The sequence below is a fragment of the Hippocampus zosterae genome, chromosome 13 (genome assembly GCF_025434085.1).
Source record: "Hippocampus zosterae strain Florida chromosome 13, ASM2543408v3, whole genome shotgun sequence".
Taxonomy (NCBI): domain Eukaryota; kingdom Metazoa; phylum Chordata; class Actinopteri; order Syngnathiformes; family Syngnathidae; genus Hippocampus; species Hippocampus zosterae.
In genome coordinates this window covers 4201813-4220758 of record NC_067463.1, presented here as the reverse complement: position 1 = coordinate 4220758, position 18946 = coordinate 4201813, and the positions used below count along the sequence as shown (strand labels likewise).

The 18946-nt window shown below is 44.2% G+C and overlaps 2 protein-coding genes across 6 annotated transcripts in view; one reads left to right on the top strand and one right to left on the bottom strand.

Annotated features, from left to right (window-relative positions):
- Nucleotides 1-536: 536 nt before the first annotated feature.
- On the bottom strand, nt 537-11906 carry prmt9 (protein arginine methyltransferase 9). 2 transcript variants are annotated; one of them, XM_052083630.1, is made up of 14 exons: nt 11593-11906; nt 10797-11000; nt 10533-10681; nt 8571-8807; nt 8308-8475; nt 7645-7747; nt 7105-7214; nt 6737-6929; nt 4524-4707; nt 3324-3688; nt 2723-3045; nt 2486-2639; nt 1457-1579; nt 537-1282 (listed from the first exon to the last, which is right to left on the bottom strand). In XM_052083630.1, the coding sequence occupies exons 2-14, from the start codon at nt 10995-10997 to the stop codon at nt 1061-1063; spliced, it is 2532 nt and encodes an 843-aa protein (XP_051939590.1). In that variant the 5' UTR covers nt 10998-11000; nt 11593-11906; the 3' UTR covers nt 537-1060. The 2 variants fall into 2 exon arrangements, with proteins under 2 accessions (XP_051939590.1, XP_051939591.1); XM_052083631.1 differs by having other exon boundaries at nt 3333-3688.
- Nucleotides 11907-13478: 1572 nt separating this feature from the next.
- Nucleotides 13479-18946, top strand: part of arhgap10 (Rho GTPase activating protein 10) — a 45787-nt gene continuing 40319 nt past the window's right edge. The window contains exon 1 of one of the 4 annotated variants that reach the window (XM_052083651.1): nt 13479-14234. In XM_052083651.1, coding sequence (XP_051939611.1) covers nt 14081-14234 — 154 coding nt within the window. In that variant the 5' untranslated portion in view covers nt 13479-14080. The remainder of the gene's footprint in view (nt 14235-18946) is intronic. The other 3 variants (XM_052083650.1, XM_052083652.1, XM_052083649.1) reach the window with 3 other exon arrangements.

Genomic DNA, 18946 nt, shown 5'->3' with positions numbered 1-18946 from the left:
CACCGTTTGCGCTTTACATCACAGCCTTCATGGGAATGCCCCTCTGCCTTGACGGACGGCAAAATAACTAATTGCGCCTGTTGAAACCGTTGAACTCCCGTAAAGCGTATAGTTTTCATTGTATCCATTTATCGAAGTGATTATCTTCTAAAAATGGTCATCTTGCTGTGCTGTAGGATGTACTTATAGACGAGAGAAACCAAATTGGGCTTTTTATCGCATACCCAACAATTAGATTAAAGACTGCGATGGATAAAAGCAATCAACTGAAAGGACGAGCAAGCCCTCCCAAGTTTTCGAGGATTTGCAGCGATCGTTTTTTTACAAGGTGAGTAGATCATTGTTCATGTATTTTACTCATAATCATTCAATTACTGCATGTTGCTTTGCACAAACATAGGATGAAATGTGTAAAAAAAAAAGTCAGCATCATAAGCAACTTTTACTATTGCCATTACAAGGTATCCCCCCCACACATCCGGTGTGAGAGTAACATCTCATCCCAGGGAACAGCCAGCGAAAAAAAACAAACTGGCTTGAGTCCCGACTTTTATATCAGCTCCAGCATAAACGGATACGGCATTGAAAGCATAACGATAAAGGGGGTGCGCTGTCAAACAAAAACTCTGCGATTTGATTAAAACAGTGAACACAGCTGTTGAAGAGGTGGATGTCATGGCTAGATGGGCAAAAATAACTTAGCAGTCGCTAAATCGCTCCCGTTTTTCCGGCCACTTCAGGTCGGCATTCATTCACTGTGGCCGTACATCGTGGTGCACTCGCGTGATCACGTGACGCAGCTGCAACGGGTCAATAAAACACTTTTGTTGCTCTTTTCAGTGTGGCCCTTCATTCTAATGCCTTCCGTAGCTTTATTTTTTTCCGAATAAAACAACAAATGGTGGTTTGTTCATAAAAAAGACAGTTCGTTTATTTTCCCAATTGTATTTATTATTAAAATGTAGTTTTTTTTGTTCTTAGTTTTTCAGAGGTGAACGCAACGCGAAAAGGCCAAGTGGCACAGTTGAAAAACAATTCATGCAACCACTTTGTTGCAACATCACTCATCTCTCCGCACCTCGATGGAGATGCTGCTGTTGCGGAGCTTGACGGTGAGCCGGACCGTCTCTCCGACCATGACCTCAAGTGGGCGCTGCAGGACCACGGCAGCCTGCTTCCAGTGAGAGTTCGGGGCCAGCGTACTGACACGAGTGTCCTCATCCAGGTGGATGTCGTACCAGAAAGGCACCGCAGTGATTCTGCCCGACAATGTCGACTGGACCTAAGTAAACGGTCGTACAGAAAACCATTTGGTAAAGAAAACGACTTTGATTTGGATCTTATTTGACTGGACTTTATTCATGTTGCTTGTATAATTTTGTGTCACACTGTTGGCTAATTATTATTCTGATAGCTTTCAACTTGTTTCCGTCTTTCTGTATGTACAGCAACTCACCTGGACCTCCCTCTCGTCGTAGTTAGCGTCAGAGTCCATGAGGTCCAGAACAAAGAGCTCAGTCGGTTCGCTGAGGTGTCGACATGCCAACGTGGAAAAATCCAGGAAAACGTGGACTGGAACCTGATACACAAAACATGATTGGTTGAGACAGTTGTACGGACCTGGGTACACAGCATGCAGTACTCATTGGTAGTTGAGTCGTTTACAGTCACTTTGAAAAAGGCTTGTGAAAAAAGTTTTTTGAGATGGTTGCCATCTTTTAATTGATTGGCTTTTTTTTTTATTTTTTTTTTACTTGAAGCCAGGGGTGTCAAACAATTTTTTTGTCGCGAGCCATGTCAGAGTTACGGCTTTCCTCAGAGGGCCAATGCAAAATCTCAACATTATTTATTACCTATGGCAATTTGACATTTCGGTACAGATTTCTGCAAGGATCATGAAAGTTGACACACATGATTTGCATCCGTGGGCTGCATAGAATGACGTGGCGTGCCGGGTCTGGCCCCCGGCCTTGACTTTGACACCTGTGCTTTAAGCCTTTAAGAACATATTGTAAGCAGGCAATATTTGCACTCAGGTAGTATTTATCCTCTACGTAGAACAACCAATATTAGCTGACAGCGTCGCCCCATCAGTTTTGGCCTACAGGGGCTTAAATAGCTAAAAAATCTTCACCAGGTGTCACACATTGGCAATTGAGATGCAGATTTTGAGCGACATACACACCCAAAAATATATACAATATATATATACATATATATATATATATATATATATAGAGAGAGAGAGAGAGAGAGAGAGAGAGAGAGACATAGATTTTACTGTTACAAGACAAGCGCAATGTTCATTTTTTTCTGTTCATTCTGAAAAACCAATCAAAATAATTTAAATGTACGGTATGCTGTTTATTGTCTAAATTCACAGACAGTCGCAGTAGATATATGAAATGACTACAGGCGCTACAGATAGTGGATAGCTTGACAGTGGATGGTGTTTATTTGCGGGAGGCATTTTATGACGACTTACGGTGAACTGATTGATGAACGGTGCGATGTCGAAGCCGAGCGTGGCCTCGCGGCCCTGGACGGCACTCTCCAGCAGCAGCGTGTCTGACTCCACCAGCACGCCGAACATCATCAATTTATGTGGGAAGACGCGACCGCCGCACTCCAGCAGACATCTTGGGAAATGCAAAACAGGAACGTCGCAGGAGGTCATAAAATAAGAAAATGTTGACTCCACACTGCATAAGTCTTGCCTCACCTAGCCAGGGACGCCTTCTCCATCAGCTTCTGCCTGACGAGCCCGCACGTCTCCACGCAGTCCAGGAAGATGGCGCTCCACAGTTTCTCGCGCGAGGGCCTCTGTAGCTCACCCTGCTCATCCTCGCCATGGTTGAGCCAAAACTCCAAGCTGCCCTCCGGAACGCCATTGGCGCGCGCAAGGTGTTCCAGCACTTCCTGTTGCTTGCTCTTTTCCACCGAGCTGTAGGCCTTCACGTCACCGTGGCTGGCAGCGATGAGGGACAGCATGGAAAAGCCCTCCGACACATCCAGAATGTACAAAGGGTCCGCAGTGAAGGGTTCCTATCCATTACAAATGACAATGCAAATTATTAATTGGGTTTGTTAAAAAAAAATACATGGAAAGAGGACATTGAAAAATCACACTCATTGCAAATAGATTATATTTCAGAATCGTTCAGCCCGAACACTTTTTGTCCACAATCATAGAGGGGCTTTGAAATGGTCAAACCTAAGATGGGAGGAGTCATTGGTTAGGACTCAAGAACAATAGGTGGTCCCTGGACCCTGATTTGAAAGCCCTGGAAATTCGTTCAATCAAATTCCATACGAATGCATACTTCACCAACTTGCGAAGGAACACCGGAAGGGTCCTGCAGACTTTGAGATTGGGACTTCAACCGGCTGATGAGTTTGGACAAGGCGCCGGCAAAGCTCCGATGGTAGTCGGAATTGTTCAAGAGCGCCATTTCCGAGCACTCCAACATGCAGACGTCTTGGTGTTGCCGCGTTTGGAGCGATGCCAGGGCACTGCACAGCTCCGCTTCCACGTTGGGGACGAAGTCATCGGAGTCACGAGGGTCCGGACACGTGCCGAGACGGATTTCCTGACCGGCTCGTAGCACAGAAACGCTGCACAGCCTGAGGTAGGCGTCCCGGCAGGACACTTCCACTATCAGCTCGTCGCCGCCTTTTAGGAGAAAACCTGACGGGAAAATTACAATTAAAATTAAGATAGCATAACACATCGAGCTGTGATGCAAGCATACAAAGTACTTTTTGGAGGGTTGGCTTTTTTAGCAATCAAGCTACTATTGATTGAGGCATGATGATGACTGAATTCTAGATGAAGTGGAATCAAAGATCAGGACAAGGAGAGCAATGAGATTCAAAAGGACAGGGGGCGGGGTAAGGTGTGGTGTGGGATTCCTTCAGGAATACCATCTGTTCGTGTCTGCACGTCAAGATGAGAGCGATAACTTCATGATCGCTAAAGAGCGTCACAGCCGATCACGGCGCACAAAAACAGCGGACAGGAAGAAGCGGATGGAGTTGATGGGCATGAATGTTGACGGATTCCCGTGACGACGGCGACAGTTAAGTCAGCTGCCGTCTGGAGGATAACGAAGTGCGCGTCTGACTCCATTAGTGTCGTGACCACATTTGGTTCTATTGTGAAGAAACGGCATTCTCTTCTGATTCCGGGTGGAAATGCTTGATGAAAAGATTTATGTGATCAACTTAATCAGTCCGTAAAGATTGGAAGACCCACTCCAAACCAGTGAAAAACATTATGAGGGCTGACCAATAACAATTTTTTTCAGGTTGATGCCAATTCGTAATTTTGGCAAAATAAAATTATGACAACCGACTAATGACTAAAATACTTGTAATGGATGCTGGAGAGACAGGGCACCAAAACCCCGACTGATGTGAGACACCACTTGGCACCATCCCTTGCCCTTTGGAGTTCTTCTTCCTTGACTGAGAAGAGATTGGTGGTGATTTGGCGCTGTGCAATTAACAAATTCCTGTTTTACCCTTGGTGGTGTGCTCAGGGTAGATGGCTTGCTCCCAGCAGGTGTCCTCATGGGGTCCTGTTGACAGGCTGCTCTCTTCGTCCAGGTGCAGCTGGAACCACACCGCCAGAGCGTCCAGCTCGCCCTCCCGCACCACTGGTAGGCGCACCCGCTGCACCGGCCTGGAGCTCAGACCTTCCAGCTCCTGCAAAGGACATACAATATTCTTATGTTTGACTTCAACTTTGGGATGTAAAAGCCCTACAGGCAAAGCAAAACCAAGTGGGTCACATTCGGCAAATTAATAGGTCACAGGTACAAATTGTCATCATCAAAGAACATTTATTAACAGCGCAGGCATGAATTTAATGTTCATGTTATGTCATTGGGTAAAGGCTACCCCTTAAAAAATTGTACATGTTTACAGAAACCTTTTTTACTTGCCAGGCTGTATTTTTTCCCGTTTTTTCTTGATCTTGTTAATCCACAAAGGTTGAATCCTCTTATATTTATTGTGGGGGCATTTTTCTGAAAACCGTTCAAATTACATACAGTATGTATAGGTGGAGCAAAAAAAAAAAATACACGTAACAAATTGGACATCCTTCATACAAGTGTGTCTTTTGACAATAAACCTAAAATAAAGTCAAACGAGATAGCCTGGAAAGTATTCACAGTGAAATACAGTCGCCTAGTCGCAATTAAAGGTACTGAAGGAATTATAAATTATACACCTTTACAAATGTTATAATTAACTTAATGCAATCTAATTTAATTTTACGTCTTGCTTTTACTGTACTGATGAAGTAAGCTAGGTCTGACGCTAGTTTTCCAAGCGAAACTTCTATTGTGAAAAAAAAAACTTCATCAGTCATTGCTACTGTTCATTCCTTTTGTATTCCCTTTCAAACAAGTTAAGCGCGTGACAAGGATGAATAAATTACGTCGGCTTGTCTGCATTCCAATTGCCGAGCGACGCAGCGTCTGTGCTCGTCTGATAAACTTGTTCATAATAAAATCTGCAAGGAGCTCATGAATGAGACAATCCCCGGCAGGCCAAACATGATGCAAAATGTTTTGCTTCCACGAGAAGCAAGTGAAGTCATTATGTTTAGGATGATTCATTGGTGTGGTTATTGGGGCCCCATTTTTGATCAAAACATTTGTGACAAATATTATACATTTACAAAGTGCATATGGCAATGTTGCTTACCGCGTCGCGACATTTTTTAGAGCTCTTTTGCAACAGTCATCAGTAAAGTGTATTTGTAAGAATAATTAAGGCCTTATTTCTGAAAAGGTTCCTTTATTTCTTTCAAGGCAGTGGTTATTTGATGACCAGTACTATATGTTTTTTTTCTTGAATATGTTTACAGTATTTGTGGAAATGTTGTTGGCAGTAGTAAGTATATTTACAAGTATGTTAATATTGCTCATAGTAATAGGTTTGCACACTTTATTTTATTTTTACCTATTTTTCTTAGACTGCAAGTTTCTTAAATTCATTTTCAAATGATCGTTTTAACCCGTAAGAATTAAAACTGCTCACTGTATAATAATCTATATATATATTTTTTATTCCCCATGACTTTTGATTACCGCAACAGGGGGATGCAAATAGATCAACTGAAAATTAACAGAGCTATAAAATAAGCAGTGGGGGCCCGGTAGTCCAGTGGTTAGCACGTCGGCTTCACAGTGCAGAGGTACCGGGCTCGATTCCAGCTCCGGCCTCCCTGTGTGGAGTTTGCATGTTCTCCCCGGGCCTGCGTGGGTTTTCTCCGGGTGCTCCGGTTTCCTCCCACATTCCAAAAACATGCGTGGCAGGCTGATTGAACACTCTAAATTGTCCCTAGGTGTGAGTGTGAGTGCGAATGGTTGTTCATTTCTGTGTGCCCTGCGATTGGCTGGCAACCGATTCAGGGTGTCCCCCGCCTACTGCCCGAAGACAGCTGGGATAGCTAAGATAGCTGGGACAGCACCCCCCGCGACTCTAGTGAGGATCAAGCGGCTCGGAAGAAGATAAAATAAGCAAAACTAGATGAGAAAAATATATCATTAGGACAAATTATTATTATTGTTGCCGGTATGACTTGGTCACGGTGGGGATTCTCCCCTTTGTAAGAAGACTTGACAAAATCTGAGCTATGATGTTTTTAAAACTACAGACAAGCTCTTCCACACAAACACACACACAAACCGTCTCCCGGAAAAGTGTTCAAATGTCGGCTCGCCTGCACGTGGTTGAAGTTGATGTGGAGGACGGTGAACGGCTCAGTGAGGGCCGTGTAGCCTCCCGGCAGCCTGCTGAGTCTCTCGGTGGTGTACGGCTCCATGGAGTCATCTGGCTCAGTGCTGCAGCTCACCGGACTGCGCAGCTGCTCGGCCGCCGCCAATGACAGACCGCCCACTTCCGACACGCAAAGCCTAAACCAAAAACAGACCAAAAAATGTTAATGATAGATGTTAATGATTGGCTGCACAGCCAACAGAGAGAGTTTCCACTTCTTCAGTTTAAAATTAGTTCTTCTATGTCTTAAAATCGAAACCAAATCGCAGGCTCATTTGAGAGGTTTATCCCTGAACAATACGGTTTGTTTACTTATTGTGCCGACGGATCTCCAAGCACTCCACAGCCATGGCGAAGACGGTGGCTCTGGCGGGGATGACCCTCCCGGTCGCAGAAGGGTCCGTGGATGCAGTCTCCCCACTCTGTGTGAAGACACAACACAAATGACTATGATGCAGCAATGCAAGATGGCAGCTCATTTCACAAAAGGGGAGTGCCACTGACGTCAATTGCCGTCAAAAATGTTGTTTTTCAAATTATTTAGTTATTTTATTTTTAAGGGATTGGGCTGATAAAAACAATCGGTTCAATTTATCAAGCTGGAAAAGTTATATTTAGATGTAGAATTGACGCAATGTACAGACACATACGCACACACACTACTCAATACTACTACTACTAAATAACTTGCAAATAGTTTGTCAAATGTAAAACTCTGGCAATGGTGATATTTCTAAATCCATTATTTTGCCATCAAAAGCACATTTCCATTGTGATTGTGGGTATTTTATCAGTGAAAACGAGAGCATCTATTATATTGCGACTCCCTTCCATGACTACCTTTGTCGTTACCTGCGGCGGAAGGAGCAGGTGGTGCCAGGCGTGGATGAGACTCTCAATGATACCTTCTCCGAACAAGCCAGCGTCTACAGTCTCTGTCACCACCAGCGACACTCTGGCAGATCAACAAAGCAAATGAAAGGGGACGAGTTAGGAGGAGGGTCGGCTGGAGAGACAGATTTTTTTTCTTTCTTATCTCTATTGAGATATGGTTCTACTCTTGGATTATAATGCCTACTTAAGTTTGCATCTGATTGGTCAAAGTGAGACAAATGCATACAACGCATATGAAAGTCATAATTTATTGCACACCTTTGCAATACGCACATTGCATGTAGCATTTTCCCAATGACAATATTTTTTGGATATATTGTGAGGCCCTAATAGATTACATGAGATCAATTCTCAAATGGTAGGACAGGCCCCCTGGAAGCGAAACGAGGGGGCATTTGTGTGACCCAAGGGGAACATGCATTTTTGATGTATTGCAATTTCACATACATGACAGTAGGTGGCAGTGGTCATCTCATTGTTAGAGTGTGCGTGGGGACGACCAATGTGCAATGAATGACAAATCGTGGCTCACCTGTTTTGAGTTTGGTCATGTGACGAATTTACAAACTCAAATACGATGCTTTTCCCATTCTCGCAGAATGCAAGAACCTTGTGCGGTACCTGTGTGGGATGTCCTTCGGCACTTCCATTTCCAAAGACTTCATGTGGAGGATCTTGGTGCCTTCGTCCATCCCGTTGGCCGCCACCACCTCGCAGGCCAGCTCGTACATAGTCTTGGAAAGCTCACAGGCGTAAACCTCGGTGGCCCCTGCCTTCTTAGCGCACATGCTGACATTGGAGAAAATTGTCGGGAGTAACGTTAACGCTGAAGCACGACACAGTCGCGCCCAATCACAAAACATACCCGAGCGTCCGCATCTCACCCAAGGATCCCAGTGCCAGTACCTATGTCCAGTACAGTGTTGCAGCCGCCGCGCACCGCCTTCTGGATGGCCTGCTGGTATTTACGGTTGCGGCCGTGGTCATTGAGCATGAGGAAGTGCCAGCGCTCCACCAGCCAGTTAGCTACACGGTAAAAGTTCTCCCTGGCCTCCGGGAAGTCTGGCTTCAGCTTCAGGGCTTTGAAGAAATGGCCCGCCGCTTCATCTCGGAAGCCCATTCTGAGTTGTTTTAAAAAAATGGTTGACAAAATGCTATCCCCAATAGGTCGCATTGGATTTTCATTGGCACAGGCAGCACTTCTTCACGAAGCTGGCTAATTGCACATCAGTTAGCGTTCAGAAAAATATACGAGTAATGCAGTCATGCTAACAGAAATATAGTAGACGTTCACATCTGCAGTAAGTGGCTCAGTAAGCTTCAGTAATATTGTTTTTTTGGAGTTTTTTTTACAGAGGATAAAGAATATATGCCTGTGAGTATCATTACATTTTCTGTCTCCATGAGTTGTGTTCAAATACCCGTTGCCAGATAGATGCTTTTCGTTAGCTCATCAATGGTGTTTTACGTTATTTGTTAGCATTTAGCCGAGCCTCAGGTATCAAACTCAAGGCCCGGGGGGTGTGAGATCATTTTATGTGGCCCGTGAAAGCAAATCATGCGTGTCTTTGAAGTCAAGATGGCGCCCGAGTAGGCAGCCGTCAGCAAGTGCTCTCATGAGCCTTGCTTTTTTTGTTGTTCTTGTGTTTCTTTTGTCACTTTGTGTTTGTTGTTACGTCGTGTGGACTTGATGTGGACCTTTTTCAGCATTTTTGGCCACGACATTCACCAAGGAGGAGACTCTGTGCTTGGTGGTTGCGCCTTCTCGGCAGCATGGGTATACCAGCACTGTTTTTGACTGGAGGAATGTCGGCGCCATTTGACTGTCGTTGCTGGGCAGTCCCGGGCGCATGTGTCTTGCGCCTGTAATGGGCAGCATTTTTCACAGCCCCGCTTTGTTCAGCGGAGAGATCGGTGCTGTTGAACGGTCTGCGGCTGGATGGATGGAGGTCTTGAGGAGCCGATGATGAGAAGAAAGGAGCGTTGGCGCGGAGTGCCGATGCGGATTTGGAGCTGGGAGTCGCGGCTTGGAGTTTGAAGCGGATTATGTGGGACAGGAGAAGTGAACTAATCTCTTTTCGTCAATGGACGCTACAGCTTCGTGTTTGCTTTCAAAACTTTGCTTGTAGCAGACGTGTGCACATTTTTCAGCATGATGTCTCTGATCCACTGGTGAAAGGACACTTTGATCCTCTCCTCTTTCATCTATAACTGCTTCAGACAACAAAGTGTATGCAGAAAAGTGGTGAAGATTGCACGACTGTCTCTGTCCTATGTGTTGTCTTGTGTTATTTTTTTTGTTATTTTGACTTCAACATGGCGCCGCGAGAGTGGCTGCCTTTCCAGCAGCTCCTATTTTTTTGTTGTTCTACTTCTTCCTTTCATAACTTTGCTGCTGTGAATCTGGAATTTCTCCATTGCGAGACTAATAAAGGTTTTCTTAATCTTAATCTTAATCAAATTCCATGCCCCTTGCTAAAATCTGTGCAAAAACCTTCCATTTTTATGTGTAAACAAATGATAAACAACGGTGATGATTATTTTTTGTTCCCCTTTTTACAGTGGCTTCAACAATAATTCAACTACTATCCTTGAATTCGGATTTCGAAATTAGCGTGCCATCAATTTGTGATGTCTATGTCAGAACACAATGAGATGATTAAACATTTACGGTATTTAGTTTCACCGTCATGATGGCCCAGTGAGGGACGCTGGAACTACGAAAAATACGATTTGGACCCCCCCCGAGCTACTGTCAGGGGATTTAAAATATATCTGTGTGGTCGTTTTCCATACGCAAAGTGGAAACTGTTACGTTGCGTGACCATCAATAAAGGAGCTCATACCTGAAGAGGTGCTCGCCCATGCTGTTCAGAATGAGCTCATCTGCAGGGAAGAGCTCCAGTGCTTGCTCGTAGCAGCCAAAGAGGTCCTGAATGCGGCCCGCTGAGTCCAGCTCCTCGGCCCATTTAAAGAGTGTGAAGCGGAAGGACTCCTAGAATTTTATGAGTGTTTCAGTATCGGCACTGAGGTATAAAAGTCAGAATTTTGCAATGATGACAACACTAGTGCCACTCAGTTTTTTTTTGCAGCGTGCTCACAGACATTACCCGGGCAAAGTCCTTGAACTCGGGCGCCAGGTTGAGGACCACAAGGTAGTGCACAAATGCGGGCCCATAGTCTTGGCTGAAGAGGCACTGTTGGGCACTTTCCAAGGAGCTGGCCAGCAGTTCATTCCTGGCCGGGTCCTCTCGAGGACGCCTACGGGTTCTCCTGCCACTGTGCTTTGGCTTTGCGCTGGCATTAGGCATCCCCTGGAATGGTTATGGGACATTTCGGAACACAATCACATTCACGCCCCATAAAATGAATTGAACTTATCTCATTCTTTTTATCGCCTTTTTTCTTTTAATATTCTATTTTTCACATGTTGCTATTAAACAAAAAAAAACATTTTTGCAAAATGTATATTCGTCATTGTATTACCATTTTAACATTGTGATATTTTGCTACTAATCTTATAAAATGTTAATTTTAACCCAGTGTATGATTAGTTTACCTCAGAATGTTGCACTACAAATCAGCATGTATTGTATGTTGTTGTTGATCTTGACATGTTAACGTTTTTTTCAGGCAATATTTTCAAACCACTGCTCAAGTAGTGCTGCTGTTTTGCTTTATCATGGGATTTTATTATTAGTTTTTGTGTATGCAAGGAGCGTCACGACGAAGACACATTTGAGCAAGGGCAGATTGACAGACAGTACTCTAAAATTGGGATACTGTACTCTATAACAAGTTATGTGTTAATGAAATACACCACACCGAATGATCTGAATCATGCGTCATTGACATGTATTAATTTAATAAAATGCAACTCGCCACGCGTCACTATTGTTGACCCACCGTAAGAGTTTAAATCACAGCCAGGTAATCTCTGCAACGCGGTGCTTGTTGTCGTTTCAAAACAAAAAGTAAACAATACAAACGACGTTTTGGCTGACGTTTCGGGCACGCTTTACGTCAAAATATGTCTTTAATGATAAGCCTCCGGAAGGCTCTTCTTCTCTAAGGAGGCATCTCGGAGTTGGTTCCAACCAAGCAGAAAGAAACCACCAATACGTAAGGTTTCCCCCCCTCAATTCAAATACACTGGCCGCGTTGTAAACCGGAGCTAATGGCACTATGGAGCTAGCCGTGTCCTTACGGTAAATCTACTCGGGTGTTCAACACTTAAGAAAATACCGTTCCGCCTCAAAATGTCGTCTCCCTCGATTTTAAAAACGTCGAAAACGTTATTTCGCAAAGACATAAAACAATTCGAAAACTAAAATTAGAAACAGCCATGACAATGACCGCGTTGATTCGTGTTTGGCTTGAGATCCTGAGCTCTTTTATTGTACTATTTAAGCTTATTCGTGGTCATTTATTGCATTCATTTTTATTCAGAGCGCCTCAAATTACAGTTACTTTTCACAATGTTTCACAAAAACCTCAAAATTGACTTTTTAAAGTGATTACTTAAATGTATTTTCAGTACTATACTACTCTTACCATTCATTCATTCATCTTCCGAACCGCTTGATCCTCACTAGGGTCGCGGGGGCTGCTGGAGCCTATCACAGCTGTCTCCGGGCAGTAGGCGGGGGACACCCTGAATCGGTTGCCAGCCAATCACAGGGCACACAAAGACGAACAACCATCCACGCTTACACTCACACCTCGGGACAATTTAGAGTGTTCAATCAGCCTGCCACGCATGTTTTTGGAATGGGGGAGGAAACCGGAGCACCCGGAGAAAACCCACACAGGCCCGGAGAGAACATGCAAACTCCACACAGGAAGGCCAGAGCTGGAATCAAACCCTCTGCACTGTAAAGCCGACGTGCTAACCACTGGACTACCGGGCTGCCCTACTCTTACCATTATACTGCTAATACTGTCTTTCTACAACCTTTAGCAGTCTACAGCTCGCACAGGGAACATCCACATTTTAAACCAAAATGCACAAGATATGTCTGATATTACTGATGTCTGAAAGGCTACATTTCCAATCCAAATTATAATGGGTTTCCCCTTCATCTTGGGCCAGACGGTCAACTAGCACATCTCCAAAAAAACAAAAATTGTTTATTCATTCAGTGTGAGAAGATGGTGTGAGCTGTGGCAGGACAACCACAAAGCTCAGGTGTGATTGAGGATGCTTTTAATGTTCTCGCCTGAGCATCACACAGTTCCTGGCCTAGAACATTAAAAGCATCTTCAATCACCCCTAAGCTGTCGCCGTGGAATTTTCAAGACGAGACAACTCCAAGAAGGCCATGACGACAGAGGTGGAGGATCCTTGGATCCTATATCTCCAGTACGGGGTGAAGGGGAAAACTTGTAGTGTTTAGTTTTGATTTGAAATGTATTGTCTGTGACATCAGTCCTATAACCTTTCTGACATGCTCAATCGATTTTTCTTGGGGGGTCGGGGAGGGGGTTCACCGCGGCATGAATAAAACATGCATGGCAGGTTGATGGAACACACTGAATAGTCCCTAGGATGAGTTGTTCGTCCATGTGTGCCTTGCTACTTGACTGTCTGGCAACCTATTCAGGGTGTTCTCGCCTACTGCCCAAAGACAGCTGGGATAGGCTCCAGCACAACCCTTGTGAGGAAATGCACATTGGAAAATAGATATATGGCTCGATAACTAAATAGATAAATGCGCGAGTATAGGGTGAAACTGGGGGCGGATTTGGATGCCCTAATGCTCCTCGACGAGACCAAGAGTGTTCAATTTTTTCACGACGTCACAATATTAGCCAGCCCATAAGATACGAGGCTATTTGAACAAGTGACTTAGGTTAGAAGCTTGAACATTAATAAGGCTACCACTAGTGTTCTTTTTTGTTTTTTTAACCGTGTTATCTCAACCGTGCTTTTTTGATTGCAATTTGTTGAGTTGCCATGCAAAAGGGGAAGTGGTAAGGAATAGATTCTCTTAACAGCGCTGAGCACTCTTTGGTTGAAGTGCCACCTACACGCACTCAGTTGTCAGCAGAGTTTCTCAATCTGTCACTTTGCTAGGTGGAGTGCGTCTATTGAGGGCAAAGAAAACATGCACGCGGCAGCTTTCTGACAACCGCCCTGGTGTGGACCTTCTACCGATTCGACCCGTTTCTGAACAACACCGCGCCTCGCTTTTGCTAGCTCCTCTTTGCCCTTAAAATTTGACCACTAAAGAGCAACTCTCGCGCGCGCGTGATACAAGTAGTAAACCACGCTAATCGACATTAGCCGCTCCGAAGCTAACTAGCTATGCCGCTGACCCAAAAAGTATAGGTTTTATCCCGGATTTTCCTCCCCCACCTCCCCTCCAAAAGAAGTCGAGAAGCCGACGGAGACATGGGACTTCACCCGCTGGAATTCAGCGAATGCTATCTGGACAGCCCCTGCTTCAGGGAGAAGATTAAGGCTCACGAAGCGGAGCTGGACAAAACCAACAGGTTCATTAAGGAGCTGTACAAAGATGGCAAGAACCTTATTAACGCCACCAAACGTGAGTCTACTTGTAGTGGTCTGTCTGGGCTCAAGTTTATTGGTTGTCTTGTGGAAAGGTCTACTCGCAATGCATAAGGTTTGCAGAACACTCCCTTTCATTCCTGGATAGTACGTTTGGCTGATGTGAAATGAATTGATGGGGTTTCGATTGCGTCGAGACGTTTCGTTTGCACGAAGACTCTTAAGGTATCGTCATGCCTCACCAGTAAATTGCAGAATAATAGGAAATGTGTTGTTAAAAATGAATGAGTGCAACTATCACCTAGTGTAGTGGATGTGCAATTACACGTCATCCTAGTACACCTATAAAAAGTTACCCGGGGTTAGCCCCACCCCCGCCTTCAAACCCCTTACACCCCTCCTAGAATGTGATGAATCAACTGTCATGACTGACCGAGACTCGTTTTCCCCACCTTTTTGGTTGACACTGCAGCGTTCACCATGCGACAAGCATTTAAATAACAACGTGACAAGTCAAGTTTATTTGTTAGCGCTATCACTCTTAGTCACAAAAGAGTCTCAACGGCCTTCACAAGTCTACAGATGGCAAATATTAACGCCAATCCCTGATCTTAAAGCCCCCTTGCCCCCAACCAGACAACGAAAAACAAAAGATTTCACAAAAATGACAGACTGACAAAATGCTGAATCTGGTTAGAATAGCCGATTCAATCTGAGTTTAAAACATTTTGAAAGTCACATGAAGGGTTCTGGAGAAATTGATTTCAATTGAGAGTAAAATCGTATATCTTGAGTCACTACCAATATATCTCCTCGGCCCTTTTGTTTCGCCTTTTACTCATCCCTCATCCTTTGACCCACCGCCCCCCGAACAAATCCAACCTAAATCGCGCAAATGTAACATTATTCATGAGAAGAACAGTGTGGGCAGTAGAATAGTGACCGGTTGCTTTTTTTTTTTGTCCAATCTCTTCATTAATCCCCTTGAGAATCTGCAGAGAAAAAGTGTTGCATCCACGCAGAACAATCCTTATTCTACGGAGAGCAAATCTTGATTCTGTGGCCTGAAAGTTGATTTTCCGTGGGTGTTTAAAAAAAAAAGTAGAGCGAATCTTGATTCTGCGGCCTGAAAGTTGATTTTCCGTGGGTGTTTTAAAATAAATAAATAAGAGACCTAAAATGATCAGTTATAAAAAATGAATGGACTAATTAAGGAACATTTCCTTTGGGAAATCATTTGCAAAACCAAAATATTGTGGAACATTGTGGTTATAAAATAATCAACATCTCCGTTACGTGACGTCCTCTTTACTGGACCTCTCCATAAAATGAAGAGAAAGAAAAGCTTTGCCGTTTTTCCCCCGTAAAAATCCCCCCTCCCACCCCGCCTGCATCGCCCTCTGTCGACATAAGATGTTAAATGAACCCCGACGCTTTGGCTCATATTTACTTCGGTAAACACGGCTGCACGTGTCGTCGTCTTTTGTGTGTTTGTGACTCGACGTCGTGCATTAAGGGGGTGCGTGTCACATTACGGATGCGTTCAGGTTGCAGGAGACGACTCAATTTGGTTTGTCATGTGAGCAAGAACATCAAAAGGATTTAACCCTAAAAAAATATTCTGAATTGGGTGTCACGCCCTGAAGTGTGAACACAGCTGGTCTGTCCACGACGATGAAAACAACATGTAAGTAACATTCTGTAGTTCGTATTTTCCACAAATAGCTTTCAATTTCACAGAGAGTTTTCAAACCCGCCGTAAATTCCGTAATCACAGATTCCATCGTGGCCTAATTTGTTCTGGGGGGTTTTAGAGGAGCTTGAAATTCTCAGTTCTTGTTTTATTTAGTTTTTTTTTTTGTTTCAAAAATTCCACAAGGCTGGCAGTCACTAGTCATGTTGCTAATTTAATGTGTCACACCAGACACTGACGGTGCTGAGTCACTCAGTGAAAGTGCACATTGTCACTTTCACTGCAATCTTTTTTTTTGCTTTCCAGCGAGTAATTTTTTTATTTTATATATATAATATATATATATATATATATTTTGTAACCTGTCCGTGCGGGATGCCATGTCACTGCTTCGTCCTATTGTAAAAACCTCCCGCCTGTTACATCAGGTACTTGGAAACCGCTCTCGGGATTCTTCTCTAAACCTTTACCCCAAATTAAACTAATTTAACAGTAATAAATCAATGATCCAACTATGGAGACAAAAAAAAAAAAAAAACCCAGACCTCAGTGTTCTAGAAAGCAATGGCTCTGGAGCTTCTTGCCTGAGCTCTGATCCAGTCAGACCGAAGCCGATCCGGTACACTAATAAAACAATAATCCAACTTTTAAGGAACATTAAAATGCCACTGCCAGATTCCCAGAGTGTCCTGGAATGTCCATATAAAGGCAATTAAGGACCAACAACATTTTAGAAACCAATGGAGAAAAAAAGCTGACAAGGATACTTTTGATATCTTGATCAAACAATCTTGGTAAGAATTAAAACTGTCTCTTTTTTTGTGTGTGTTTTCTCTTGAGTCATCACTTTTCGGGCAAGGTCTGACTTTGACCTCTTGTCCTCCACCCAAGGGGCTCACCAGGAAGCCCGTCCTTTCTTCACTTAGCTCACGTTTTTATAGTGACTTTTTCAGTCCTTGAAAAGCATCCACAATGTTAAACTCGAGTTTGGTAATTCGACTTGGGGTACTTTACATGAACCCAAAACGATGCGTGCCATTCTGCTTTGAGTTGCGCCATATTATCGTTGCTTCAGCTTAACTTCCCATAGCTGACCTCTGGTTGTTCCACAGTCCCCAAATTAGCTGAGTTTCAGGACACAACTTACTTTTTAGGATGTAAACTACTACCTATTGAGGAATAAATCCCCGAAAATAAACTCGAATCTTTAGGACGTCCTCTCTTTTTCAAGGTATGTGTTGCAGTTAAAAAAAAAAAACTGCTCACGTTTCTGACCTCAAAACATTTGCGATCGTGTGACGTCTCTCACTCAGCGACTCCCTTCCATTCCCTCAGCTGGGAGGATGTCCCGCTACGGAAAGTCCTTGGGTTTTGGAAAGGAAACTTGGCATCGGGGATACCAGGGGAGGCCAAGAGCCGTGACATGGAAGTGTCCACAAGAGGAGCAACAATCAGATGGGCTTCTATTTCTTGAGCTTTCCTCCTCAGGAACCATGTCCTGTCTGTAACTGTTGCCCTTAGGAAACATGTCGATTGATGGTTTGTCATCCTGGAAAAAGTATGAGCGTATCTGACTGAAGGCCTTATTTGCGTTTGACCTCTTGGTCCCTCTACTAGAATTACCTGGGAGTTCAAAAAATCTCATCGTCATTTCCGCAGCCGGACTTGCTTGCGCCACTCGCTGCCGGTCTCCCTAGACTTTGCGAGGGTCTGGGTTTTAAAGAATAGTCGGCCTCCGTGTGATTTGGCCCGCTCCGCTTCACGAAAAAAAATCACCTCGCGACTCGTGCCAAAGAGCCACATCACACAGCCTTTCATTAAACTTGCATTAGCCTCACGGTAGAGGTTTTCATCTCGGACCGGAGAAACAACAAGACGACAAAATTGCACTTTTGAGCATCGTATAGGAAGGACGCCACCGTTGTCGGTGGAGTGATCGCTGTTGCCGTAAATAAATTTAAAAAAACAAAACGAGAAAGAGATGCACATCTGCGACCAGCCACATGATCAACATCATTGTTGCCGGGAGGCCTTCCAGCATGACCTCACTCCCCAGGCTTGTTTTGAGAATCAGGAAGTATCAGATGCACTAATGCATCCTCGGTGGGCAAGGGATAACGGGATTGTGGGGGGAGGGGGGGTTATGATCTCTGAGCAAGGCTGCGGTAAGGGCAAACGTCGGAGGGCAAGGGGGTGCGCAGCGGATCAGCATTTGTTGGACTGGAAAAGACGGCAAATTGAAACAGGAAGGGGCTGTGGAAAAGCAAAGCGTGCTTGCTGCTCTTTCAACGTCCGGGGGAAGGTGAGCTGCGACCGACGGGAGTGGAGCAAGCAAAACAAACAGGGCGCGTCGGGCGGATACCAAGAGGACATCTTCAGTGCTTAAAACTTGGACTTTCCCTTTCTGCTTTGTTTTCTGGGAAGCATTTGAATCAACTCTTGATGCGCTGCTCTCAAGACAACAATCGCAGCCACGTCCTAAAGCGAAAGAGTGAAATAAATTGCAGTTGATGCAGTACTCAATGGTTTTCATTTGACTTTTGGATATTTATGACCTAGTGGCCTGACTTGGTCTGGAGTGCCAATCACCCGTGTAGCGAACACACCCTAGACAAACGAAGACTTGAATTTTTAATGTCATGTGAATTGTTTTATTCTCCCTAAACATGCACCACATTTGTTTCGGAATCAGAATAGCTTCTTTGTCGTTGTCAAACTATAGCAGTGGTTCTTAACCTTCTTCGAGGTACCGAACCCAACCAGTTAATATGCATGTTCACCGAACCCTTTATGAGTGAAAAATATATATATTTTTACAAATTCAAGATACAACTCCCCCCGCCTGTTTTAAAAACAGAAAAAAGTAAACATTTCGAGAGATAACTAAATATTTTTTTTGTACGTACTCTCACAACAGTCACATGTTACAATACATCCTGATTTATACAGCGCTTTCACAACAGCTGCAGCTGTAACAAAGCGCTGATTCGGATGTGTCTTAATCTCCATGGCAGAGGCTCCGTCGAACCCCTGAGACCGATTCACCGAACCCCTGG